Here is a 12,146-nt window from a genome sequence, read left to right as displayed (position 1 = left end):
GACATGATCCTGACATGTCAGGGCTCTCCTCTGCTCTGGCCTCGGCGCTACACTGAAGTCTGACATACGTGTCACGTGTGTCATATTCAGTGCAGCGCCGAGGCCGGCACTGAGAGGGAGAGCACAGAAGGCAGCTGCTGTCCACTCACCTCACATCATATCTTCGAAGAAGCCTTGTGAACCTGCAAAGATGCCAAACACTAGCCCTAACTTCAGAGAGTAGCTAGTATTTGGTGCCTTTACAGCTACCCAATCCCACTCCGCATCTCTTACCCCACACCACGCCAGGATTGCTGTTATTTCTATTCACACGAGAGGGACCTGGCGTCGGCCGTTAAAAAGTTAAATGGTTTCTATTTTTGACGGACGATTGTGACCCATTTTGCATCCGTTTTTCACTGTCGATTTTAAAGACGGATGAATTTAATTTGTAGAAGATTTGTAGATAGTGCCATACACCCCCTGGAGATAAAGCCACACCCCGACAGACAATGCCAGTGTCCTCTGTATATAGTGCCACATACCCCCCTGTAGATAATGCCACAGAGCCCTTTGTAGATAATGCCCCAATGCCCTATTTAGATAATACCACAGTGCCCTCTGTAGATAGTGCCACAATGCCCTGTGTAGACAGTGCCACACAACTCCTGTAGACAATACCACAGTGCTCTCTGTAGATAGTGGCACACCTGCCCTGTAGATCATGCCGCAGTGTCCTCTGTACAGTGGCAGATTAAGTAGACCACAGGCCCTGGGCTGTTCCGCAAACATGGGCCCCCCTTCCCCACCGCCGCTCTGCCGTGTCTATAGTGAACACCACCTTTTTGTGCGAGCATTGACAAATGGGTGTTCCGATTCCTCTTGTCAAAGGGCTGTGTCCCTACATACTGACAGTCTCCAACCATCGCTGACTGTATCACACTGTGTAGGGACACATCCTCCTGACAATGGGAATGGTAACATGCATTTGTTTATTAGTCCTGGGTACACAAAGACTTTACAAGAATTTCCTACAACAGACATGTCAAGAGAGGGGACATATCTTCTATAGATCCAGTGACTCCCAAGTGACGTTTTCTCTCATGGGAGTCGTTCTCTTTTCTTCTCCATCTGAGTATGGCGACTTCTCTTAATGAAACATCTTTGCTCCTCACTTCTGCAGCCATTTCCAGCCTCTATAGTAACACCAAGGCCCAGTACCATACATTAAAGGGGTTGATCGAGCACGGACCGTTTTTTTATACTGATGACCTATCGATGTGCCTGGACAACCCCTTTTACTCAGACTAATAAATTAGAATGCATACAAACCCCAGACCCTCTAAACTATTGCCCTCCCCAGACCAGACCACTCTAAGCAAATACAGACTCCTTAACAAGCCCTCTAAACAAATACAGACCCCAGAACAAGCACCCTAAATACACACCCTGGACCAGACCCCCTAAACTAATACAGACCCCAGACCAGGCCCCCTAAATACAGACCCCATAAACTAATAGACCCTAGACCAGACCCCAGACCTGACCCCCTAAACTAATGACCCTAGACCTGACTCCCTAAACTAATACATATCCCAGACCAGACCACCTAAACTAATACAGACCCCAGACCAGGCCCCCTAAATACAGACCCCATACCTGACTCTCTAAACTAATACAAAGCCCAGACTAAACCCCCTAAATATACAGACAACCGAAATATAGACCCCAGACCAGACCCCTTAAATATACAGACCCCAGACCTCCTAAATACAGTCCTGAGACAAGACCCATTTTTACAAACTTTAGACCAGACCCCCTAAATATACAGACCCCAGACCTCCTAAATACAGACCCCAGAGCAGACCGCCTAAATACAGACCCCTTAAACTAATACAGAATCCAAGACCCCTTAAACTAAGAGACCCCAGACCAGACCCCCTAAATAGACCCCAGACCCCTTAAACCAATACAGACCCCTAAATACAGACCCCTTAAACTAATACAGACCCAAGACCTCCTAAATACAGACCCCAGACCAGACCCCTTGAATACAGACCCCAGACCAGTCCCACTAAATATACAGACCCCAGACTTCCTAAATACAGATAGTGCCACACATGCCCCCTGTAGATAGTACCACCCACGCCCCCCTGTAGATAGTGCCACCCACCGCCCCCCGTAGATAGTGCCACCCACCATCCCCCTGTAGATAGTGCCACCCACCGTCCCCCTGTAGATAGTGTCACCCACCATCCCCCTGTAGATAGTGCCACCCACCGCCCCCTGTAGATAGTGCCACCCACCGCCCCCTGTCGATAATGCCACCCACAGCCCCCAGTAGATAGTGCCACCCACCGCCCCACTGTAGATAGCGCCATTAGGGCTCCCTCTAGGAGTGGAATCCCCAGTCTTGGACTGTGAAGTCAGGGGCTCCTCCTGGAGGGAATCCCCAGCCAGAGCGCTGCCGACGCTCTGGCCGGGGATTCCACTCCTGGTGTTAATGTCCATATATGGACAGGGACGTCAGTAGCTGCCTCTAGGAGCAGAATCGCCGACCAGAGCGTCGGCAGCGCTCTGGCTGGGGATTCCCTCCAGGAGGAGCCCCTGACTTCACAGTCCATATATGGATAGTGACGTCAAGGGCTCCCTCTAGGAGCGTAATCCCTGGCTAGAGCGCCGGCAATGCTCTGATCGGAGCCCTTGACGTCACTATCCATATATGGACTGTGACATCAGGGGCTCCTCCTGGAGAGGAATCCCTGGCCACAGCGTGGTCGATGCTCTGGCTGGGGATTTCAGTCCTAGAGTGAGCCCCAACGGCGCTATCTACAGTGGGGTGTGGGTGGCACTATTAACAAGAGGGTGTACGAGTGGACAAACCAGGCTATAACACAAGTTGCTGAAGCAAGAGCTACTGAGAGAGAAGTAGAGCAGCCAGCATAGAAAAGCACAAGTTGTTGGGTCCGTGGATGCTGGTGCCAGTAACGGGTAAAAGGAGTGTGCAGATTCATGCGAGCTGTGGTGGGTGACGGGCAAAAGCCTCCCCCACGTCTGTCAGCGTGCAGCAAGACAGTTGTGGCCTAGTAGGCCTGAAATTGCCAGACCATTCCCTGCGTTAGGGAGGAGCACCCTTGGCTCTGTCCGCAAAAAAATATGTGAGCCAGCCAGCCATCATCTACCTTTCGGAGCCATGTCTAAGAACTGTGCCTCTCATATTGAGAAGTGTATGGAGCCAAAAATGAATAGTACTCCAGACTACTTAATTCCTATTTAAACTTAGATTTTTATTATGGTTTCACATAATCCCAAGCAGTGTAGCAATGTTTCAGACTATCAGTAATCTTTTCTCGAGCTATAGCAAATAGTAGAAAAAAACAAAAAGACAGCAATGTATTACAGATGTAGCAATCTTTAACTAGACAGTGGAAACAAAACTTTAACTTGACTTGTTCAATGGTTTTCAATGGCCTAAATGATAAGGCTGGGTTCACACAACCTATTTTCAGACGTAAACGAGGCGTATTATGCCTCGTTTTACGTCTGAAAATAGGGCTCCAATACGTTACATTATAGAGTAACAGTGTTAGAGCATCCTCATAATAATAACCATGGACATTGCATAAAAGATTAAAAAAACTAAATCACAACTAATATTACGTCCCTTTGCCTCATAAGAACAAGTGGCGGCTCGAGACATCTGCATTGAAGACATATTAAAAGAAGGTAATAATGCAGGCAGAATTAGGCCGCATTCACACGACAGGGTCCGAGTGTCGGCCCGGAAAATCGGCCGTTTTGCATCCTGTTTGCATCCGTTCCGATTCCGTTCCGGGCCGAGTTGCCGTTTTTACCGGCCGATTTGGACCCGATTTGCATCCGTTTTTTTCCCTGTCCGTTTTAAAATCGGATGAATTTCATTTAAATTTGTTGCCACACACAGCCCTTTGTAGATAATGCCACTGCCCCCCTGGTAGGTAATGCCACCCAGCCCCTGTTGGTAATGCCACCCAGCCCCCTGTTGGTGATGCCACACAGCCCCCTGTAGGTGATGCCACACAGCCCCCTGTAGGTGATGCCACACAGCCCCCTGTAGGTGATGCCACACAGCCCCCTGCAGGCGATGCCACCCTGCCCCCTGTAGGCGATGCCACCCAGCCCCCTGTAGGAATACCACCCTGTCCCCTGTAGGTAATGCCACCCAGCTCCCTGTAGGTAATGCCACCCAGCCCCCTGTAGGTAATGCCACCCAGCCCCCTGTAGGTAATGCCACCAAGTCCCCTGTAGGTAATGCCACCAAGTCCCCTGTAGGTAATGCCACCAAGCCCCCTGTAGGTGATGCCACCTGTAGGCGATGCCACACAGCCCCCTGTAGGCGATGCCACCCTGCCCCCTGTAGGCGATGCCACCCTGCCCCCTGTAGGCGATGCCACCCTGCCCCTGTAGGTGATGCCATCCAGCCCCCTGTAGGCGATGCCAACCTGCCCCTTGTAGGCGATGCCACCCTGCCCCTGTAGGTGATGCCATCCAGCCCCTTGTAGGTGATGCCACCCACCCTGCCCCCTGTAGGTGATGCCACCCACCCTGCCCCCTGTAGGTGATGCCACCCTGCCCCCTGTAGGTGATGCCACCCTGCCCCCTGTAGGTGATGCCACCATGTCCCCTGTAGGTGATGCCACACAGCCCCCTGTAGTTTGCACCCATCCCCCCCCTTCCAGGAGAAGTCACTGACTTCAATGTCCATATATGGACAGTGTAGTCACTGACTTCTCCTGAAGAGGAATTCCCTGCCACAGGTCGGGAATTCCGCTTCAGAAGTGAGTGACGTCACTGTGTCCATATATGGACAGTGTAGTCACTCACTTCTCCTGTAGCGGAATCCCCGGCCATAGAGTTGGGGATTTTGCTGCAGAAGTGAGTGACTTCGTTGTGTCCATATATGGACAGTGTAGTCACTCACTTCTCCTGTAGCGGAATCCCCGGCCTTAGAGTCGGGGATTCCGCTGCAGAAGTGAGTGACTTCGCTGTGTCCATATATGGACAGTGTAGTCACTCACTTCTCCTGTAGCGGAATCCCCGGCCATAGAGTCGGGGATTCCGCTGCAGAAGTGCGTGACTTCGCTGTGTCCATATATGGACAGTGTAGTCACGCACTTCTCATGTAGCGGAAGTGAGTGACTTCGCTGTGTCCATATATGGACAGTGTAGTCACTCACTTCTCCTGTAGCGGAATCCCCGGCCATAGAGTCGGGGATTCCGCTGCAGAAGTGAGTGACTTCGCTGTGTCCATATATGGACAGTGTAGTCACTCACTTCTCCTGTAGCGGAATCCCCGGCCATAGAGTCGGGGATTCCGCTGCAGAAGTGAGTGACTTCGCTGTGTCCATATATGGACAGTGTAGTCACTCACTTCTCCTGTAGCGGAATCCCCGGCCATAGAGTCGGGGATTCCGCTGCAGAAGTGCGTGACTTCGCTGTGTCCATATATGGACAGTGTAGTCACTCACTTCTACTGTAGCGGAATCCCCGGCCATAGAGTCGGGGATTCCGCTGCAGAAGTGAGTGACTTCGCTGTGTCCATATATGGACAGTGCAGTCACGCACTTCTCCTGGCCGGGGATTGGGGATTCCGACTCCTACAGCGAGCAATAAAAGACCCTCCTCCTCCTCCTCACATGCACTCTGCACTGTGAGGAGGAGGAGAAAGAGTGCGCGAGCGACGGTAGACCCGGCCATCACTCGGGACACATTCCGGTGATGGCCGTGTATTACCCGGCCCCATAGACCTCTATGGGAGCCGGGCGGCCGGGCACCCGGCCGAAAATAGAGCATGTCCTATTTTTTGACGGCCGATTATCTCGGCCGTCAAAAAATCGGTCGTGTGAATAGCCCCATTAGGGGTCTATTATTCCTAATGCAGCCGGGTGCCGGCCGATTTATGAACGGCCGGCACCCGACCGGGAAACCTTGTCGCGTGAATCCCGCCTAAGGAAATAATAAAATAGTGAAGTAGTTACCTGAGGGAGCTATGGTTTACTTCATAATGAAATCCTGTGAATAATGGCGATGCTAGTGGTCTATACATAGAGATCCCCTTTCCCGTTGTCCTAATAGGCGCTGGGACGGCTTCCAAATGTGATTACTGCGCTGGACTTAAAATTCTGCGGCTATGTACGCATGCTCAAACCCTGGTACGGTCATTGCACAAGCTCGGGCGTCTGAGGTAGCTGACTATGTCAATTCTAGCCATGGCAGCAGTAGCTCCCTTGCGGGCACTAGTGATAATAAGTAATAAAGGGGCAACTTGTACCTATTTAACCCCTTCCCGACATCTGCCAGATATGTACGGTGCACATCGGGTAGGGGAGTATGGAGCGGGCTCACAGGCTGAGCCCGCTCCATAGAACGAGCGTGTCGGCTGTGTGTTACAGCCGACACGTCAAGGTAACGAGCAGGATCCCGCTGGTTTAAAGAGCCTCTGTCACCAGGTTATAAGTACAAGTTATGAACAATTTTAGATTTATGCTAATTCGTTTCTTAATGCCCAGCTGGGCGTTTTTTTACTTTTTACCAACTGGGCGTTATAAGAGAAGTGTATGACGCTGACCAATCAGTGACCAATCAGCGTCATACACTTCTCTCCATTCATGTCCATCTGTATTCACAGCACAGCGTGATCTCGCGTCTATACGATGTCTATTCACACTCCCGACACTTCGGTAAAGTTTCTGTGGAACTTACAGCACAGGGTGATCTCGCGATTGCATGTGAGCACAGAGCGTAAAATGAGCCTTTTAAGCTCCAAAATCAGCCTGAAAATAAGCTGTGTGAACATACCCTGAGCAGGCTCGTAATTTTCAGCCACTTCTTTATATACGTGTACATACCCTAAGGGTATGTGCACACGATAACGACAATTACGGCTAAAATTACGGAGCTGTTTTCAGGAGAAAACAGCTCCTGTATTTCAGACGTAATTGCTCGTACTCGCGTTTCGCGAGGCATCAATTACGGCCGTAATTTGGAGCTGTTCTTCATTGAAGTCAATGAAAAACGGCTCAAATTACATCCCAAGTAGTGTCCTGCACTTCTTTGACGACGCTGTTATTTTACGTGCCGTCTTTTGACAGCGACGCGTAAAATTACAGGTCGTCGGCACAGTACATCGGCAAACCCATTGAAATGAATGGGCAGATGTTTGCCTACGTATTTGAGCCGTGTTTTCAGGCGTAATTCGAGGTGTAAAACGCCTCATTTACGCCTGAAAATAGGTTGTGTGAACCCAGCCTAAGGCTGGGTTCACACGAGCACATTGCGTCCGTAATGGACGGAACGTATTTCGGCCGCTAATCCCGGACCGAACACACTGCAGGGAGCCGGGCTCCTCGCATCATAGTTATGTATGATGCTAGGAGTCCCTGCCTCTCCGTGGAACTACTGTCCCGTACTGAAAACATGATTACAGTACGGGACAGTTGTCCGGCAGCGAGACAGGGACTCCTAGCATCGTACATAACTATAATGCTAGGAGCCCGGCTCCCTGCACTGAGTTCGGTCCGGGACTTCCGGCCGAAATACGTCTGTCCATTACGGACGTTAATGTGGTCGTGTGAACCCAGCCTGAGGGTATGTTCACACGGCGGGGGTCCGTAACGGCTGAAATTACGGGGATGTTTCAGCCTGAAAACATCCCCGTAATTTCAGCCGTACCGGCATGTGCAGGCGCTTGAACGCCGCGTCAATTACGGCCGTAATTAGCGCTGCTATTCATTGGAGTCAATGAATAACAGCTCTAATTACGGCCAAAGAAGTGACAGGTCACTTCTTTGACGCGGGCGTCTATTTACGCGCCGTCTTTTGACAGCGGCGCGTAAATATACGCCTCGTGTGAACAGACAAACGTCTGCCCATTGCTTTCAATGGGCAGATGTTTGTCAGCGCTATTGAGGCGCTATTTTCGGGCGTAATTCGGGGCAAAAACGCCCGATTTACGTCCGTAAATAGGCCGTGTGAACATACCCTGAAGAAGAGCCCTAAAAACGTCCCAAGAAGTGTCCTGCACTTCTTTTTCACGGCCGTTTTTCAAAACGGCCGCGTAAAAAACCGGCCCATCGGAACAGAATGCCGTTTTTCCCATTGATTTCAATGGGCAGATATTTGTTTCCGATTTTTCGGCCGTTTTTCGGGCGTTTACGGCCTGAAAAACGAACGAAAACACTCTGTGTGAACCAATGTTGCAGCAATTTTTTTTATAAACGGAGATTGGTGAGGCCGCTGATCAGGGCTATGGAATTCAGGACACATCTCGCTGTCTGCTGTGTACAGACATATTGTACAGCCTCCCGTTCACCACATACATAACATTCTCGCTGCCGTACGGACACGCCGCTACACGCCATGCTATGTGCTATATGTACGTACAGAGCTCTGCTCCCCTCAGCGTCCGCCCCGCCACCATTGCTCAGCCCCGCCCCCAGCACCAAGTTCACTCACTCACTCACAGTCCCGCACTTCTCCGGAGCTCTGCGCGCTTGTGCTCTCGGCTGCTCGCTTGGCATCACCCGGTGGTGGTTGTGGTGATTATTATATCCTGGACGTGGCAACCATCACACTCTGCCGTGTTCTCCGCACTCTCAGTAAGTAACGGCCGCTGGGTGGTTTGTTTCCCTGTTGCTGTATAAACCAGTGTAGTCAGTAGTCATGCCTTTAGGCGCAAGGTTACCTTTGTGCAATGGGTAAGGAGTGAAGTAGGTGCCACCCCTACCTGGCTTGTGTGCCCTGCTCTAGTAACTTGTGTAGTCTGTGGAAAACTTTTATAGTGTATAACACATGACTGAGCAGGCTTCTGATAATGCAATTGTTTCTTCAGTGATGGGGATGGTGTAAAGTATTGTTACATGATGACTTTTATTTATACAGCGATTTGTGTGTTTTCTTTTTTACTTTGTGATTGATCTCGTGTTCCAATAATATGCAATAAGAAATAGCCACCAACAATAGAAAGCCTTATGTGATGGGTATAGAAATGTATGGAGAGGACAGCCGTTCCATAGAAATGTTTCTATTTCAACCGTTTGCATTATTTTAAGTGCAGTCAATGCTCAATTTGGACGAATATTCTGCCAAAAAATGCTTAATGGTGCAGCGCCAAAGATTCTGTATTGTAATCATCAGTGGAAACCTTGGTCATAAATTTCAGAGAAATGTGGCCACCCGATACCTATTGTGCCGCTGATCTCGGAGGAAACTATAGGATTGGGCAGCTTGGACTTCAACTTGTCTGATCCTCATTTCCCCTGATGGCAGACGTTGTTCTTGCGGGAGATAATCCGGTACCAAAGATTTCTGTCAGCGGTTTACTTCTCTCGCCCCATTGAAATAAACCTGCACACTTGGCAGAACAAGCGTGTTTGTGTTGGGGAGACCGTTATTTTGTGTATTAGAGGGGTTGTCCACTTTCAGCAAATTAATGTTAATTTTTCACTTTCCATATTAATACCTCATGGTTTTTCAAGATCTCTGCTTGTTGTTGTTCCATAGGAATATTCAATGTTTACGTCCAGTGGATAAAATTCTGTCCGTGGTCATGTGATGAACACACAGGTGCTGGTTTTGTTAGAATACACATAACTGTAGCTGAGTTCATGCACCATGCCATACTATTGCAGCGCGGGCGTCATCTGTAACATACTGATGCCATGTAGCAGTGGCTGGTATCGGAGTTTAACCCCTCAGATACTGACCGCGGTGCCTAACCTAAGTGGTTTTACAGAGGGAGGGACTGTGGCAGGATTACGCCTAATAGGCTACCTGTCTGTGAAACGCTGACAGGCAGAATACACTGCAGTACAGAAGTATTGCAGTGTACTATATGAGCGATCAAGAGATTGCAAGGTCAAGTCCAGACAGATGTTTTTTTTTGTTCACCCAGCGTCCCGAAAACAGGTACACAAATTTACCAAAAGTAGTTTATACCCCCAAATGGTGCCAATGAAAACTGTAAGTCATCACGCAAAAAACAAGTCTCCACAAAGCTTAGTCGGCAGAAAAATACAAATGTTATACATCTTGGAATATGGCGATACAAAAATTTATTATTTTGTAAAGCTGTTTTTATTGTGCAAAAGTGGTAAAGCGTAAAAAATCCTATAAATTTGGAAACTGCGTAATCGTAATGGCCCGCAGAATAAAGTTAACATATTTATAACATACAGTGTACGCCTTAAAAAACAATGTCAGAATTGTATAAAAGGTAATCAGTACGTGATATGTGCCCCAAAATGGTGCCATTAAAAGAAAATAATATCCAACTCATTCTGCAAATAACGAACCCTCATGTGGCCACGTTGACGGAAAGATAAAAAAGTTATGTGTTTTGGAATGCGTCGCTGGGAGAACGCGGGTTCCAGAGTCCCTTGTGTGAAGAGAGCGTTTAGGACACTTTTTTTCAATACCATTTTTTTTCTTTGGAACTAAAGGAGAAAGCCGAGCACCCCCTCTCCATGTGCCCCTTTAACACCTTCCCGCTTTGGCCACTTTTGACCTTCCCGACAACCGACCCTCATTTTAAAAATCTGACGTTTCACTTTATGTGGTAATAACTTGGGAATGCTTTTACCTACCCAAGCGATTCTGAGATTCTTGTGACACGTTGGACTTTTTGTTCTTGGCAAAATTAGCTCGATACTTTCAGTATATAATTGTGAAAAACACCAAAATTTAGCAAAAAATTAGCACTTTTCTAAATTTAAATGTATCGGCTTGCAAGACAGGCAGTTATACCACACAAAATTGTTGCTTTTTACCATCCCCCATATGTCTGCCTTATATTTGCATCGTTTTTTTGAACATCGTTTTATTTTTCTAGGACGTTACAAGGCTTAGGCTATGTTCACACTGAGTTTTTTGACGCGGAAACCGCGCCGCAAAACTTGTCAAAAATGGCCCTAAAATGCCTCCCATTGATTTCAATGGGAGGCGGAGGTATCTTTTTCCCGCAAGCGGGAAAACCATCTCGCGGGAGAAAGTAGGGACATGCCCTATGTTTGGGCGTTTACACCTCTGACCCCCCCCCCCTTTGACTTCAATGGGTGAAAAACGCAGTGAAAATCGGCGTGCAGGGAGAGGAAAATCTGCCTCAAACTTCCAAACTGAATTTTGAGGCAGAAATTCCGCCTGCAAAAAAACTGTGTGAACATAGCCTTAGAACTTTAGCACCAATTTCTAACGTTTTAAAGAAAATTTCAAAAGGCTATTTTTACAGGGGTCAGTTCAGTTTTGAAGTGGTTTTTAAGGCCTTCTATACTAGAAATCCCCAATAGGTCACCCCATTTTAAAAACTTCACCCCTCAAATTAATTAAAACAGTATTTAGAAAGTTTCTTAACCCTTTAGACGTTTCACTGGAATTAAAGAAATGTAGAGGTGAAATGTACAAATTTTAGTTTGTTTCTTTCTTTTCAGAAATGCATTTTGTAATCCTTTTTTTTTGTTACACAGAAAGTTTTACCAGAGAAACACAACTCAATATTTGTTGCCCAGGTTATACAGTTTTAGGAAATATCCCACATGTGGCCCTAGTGTGCCTAAGCACAGGCCTATGAAGCAAAGCAACACCTTTTGGGCCTCCTTTTTATTAGTATATATTTTAGGCACCATGTCCGGTTTGAAGGGCTCTTGCAGTGCTAAATCAGTGGAAATCCCCCCCCCCCCCCCCAAAGTGATCCCATTTACCCCTTGAGCAAATTATCTAGGGGTATAGTGAGCTTTTTGAACCCACAGGTCTTTTGCAGAAATTATTGAAAGTAGGCCATGAAAATCTAAATATTTTTTCAAATTGTAGGTTTAGCTAATTTTTTCTCATTTCCACAAGGTCTAAAGGAGAAAAAGCACCGCAAAATTTGTAAAGCAATTTCTCCCAAGTAAAACAATACCCCACATGTGATCATAAACGGCTGTTTGCACACACGGCAGGGCTTAGAAGGGAAAGAGCGCCATTTGGCTTTTGGAGTTAAAATTTAGCAGGACTGGTTTGCGGAGGCCATGTCGCATTTGCAAAGCCCCTGAGGGGACAATACAGTGAAAACTCTCAAAAAGTGACTCCATTTAGGAAACTAGACCCCTTGAAGAATTCATCTAGGTGTGTAGTGAGCATTTCGACCCCCACAG

At 48.0% G+C, this 12,146-nt stretch overlaps 1 protein-coding gene across 2 annotated transcripts in view; it reads left to right on the top strand.

Annotated features, from left to right (window-relative positions):
- Positions 1 to 8,432: 8,432 nt before the first annotated feature.
- TNFAIP8 (TNF alpha induced protein 8) overlaps positions 8,433 to 12,146 on the top strand; it is a 109,132-nt gene continuing 105,418 nt past the window's right edge. The window contains exon 1 of one of the 2 annotated variants that reach the window (XM_075854811.1): positions 8,433 to 8,615. In XM_075854811.1, the coding sequence (XP_075710926.1) occupies position 8,615 (1 nt within the window). In that variant the 5' untranslated portion in view covers positions 8,433 to 8,614. The remainder of the gene's footprint in view (positions 8,616 to 12,146) is intronic. The other variant, XM_075854808.1, reaches the window with a different exon arrangement.

This window comes from Rhinoderma darwinii, chromosome 1, assembly GCF_050947455.1.
Source record: "Rhinoderma darwinii isolate aRhiDar2 chromosome 1, aRhiDar2.hap1, whole genome shotgun sequence".
Classification (NCBI taxonomy): domain Eukaryota; kingdom Metazoa; phylum Chordata; class Amphibia; order Anura; family Rhinodermatidae; genus Rhinoderma; species Rhinoderma darwinii.
Note: the sequence above shows the minus strand (reverse complement) of the source record. Positions and strands in the feature narration are given on the sequence as shown.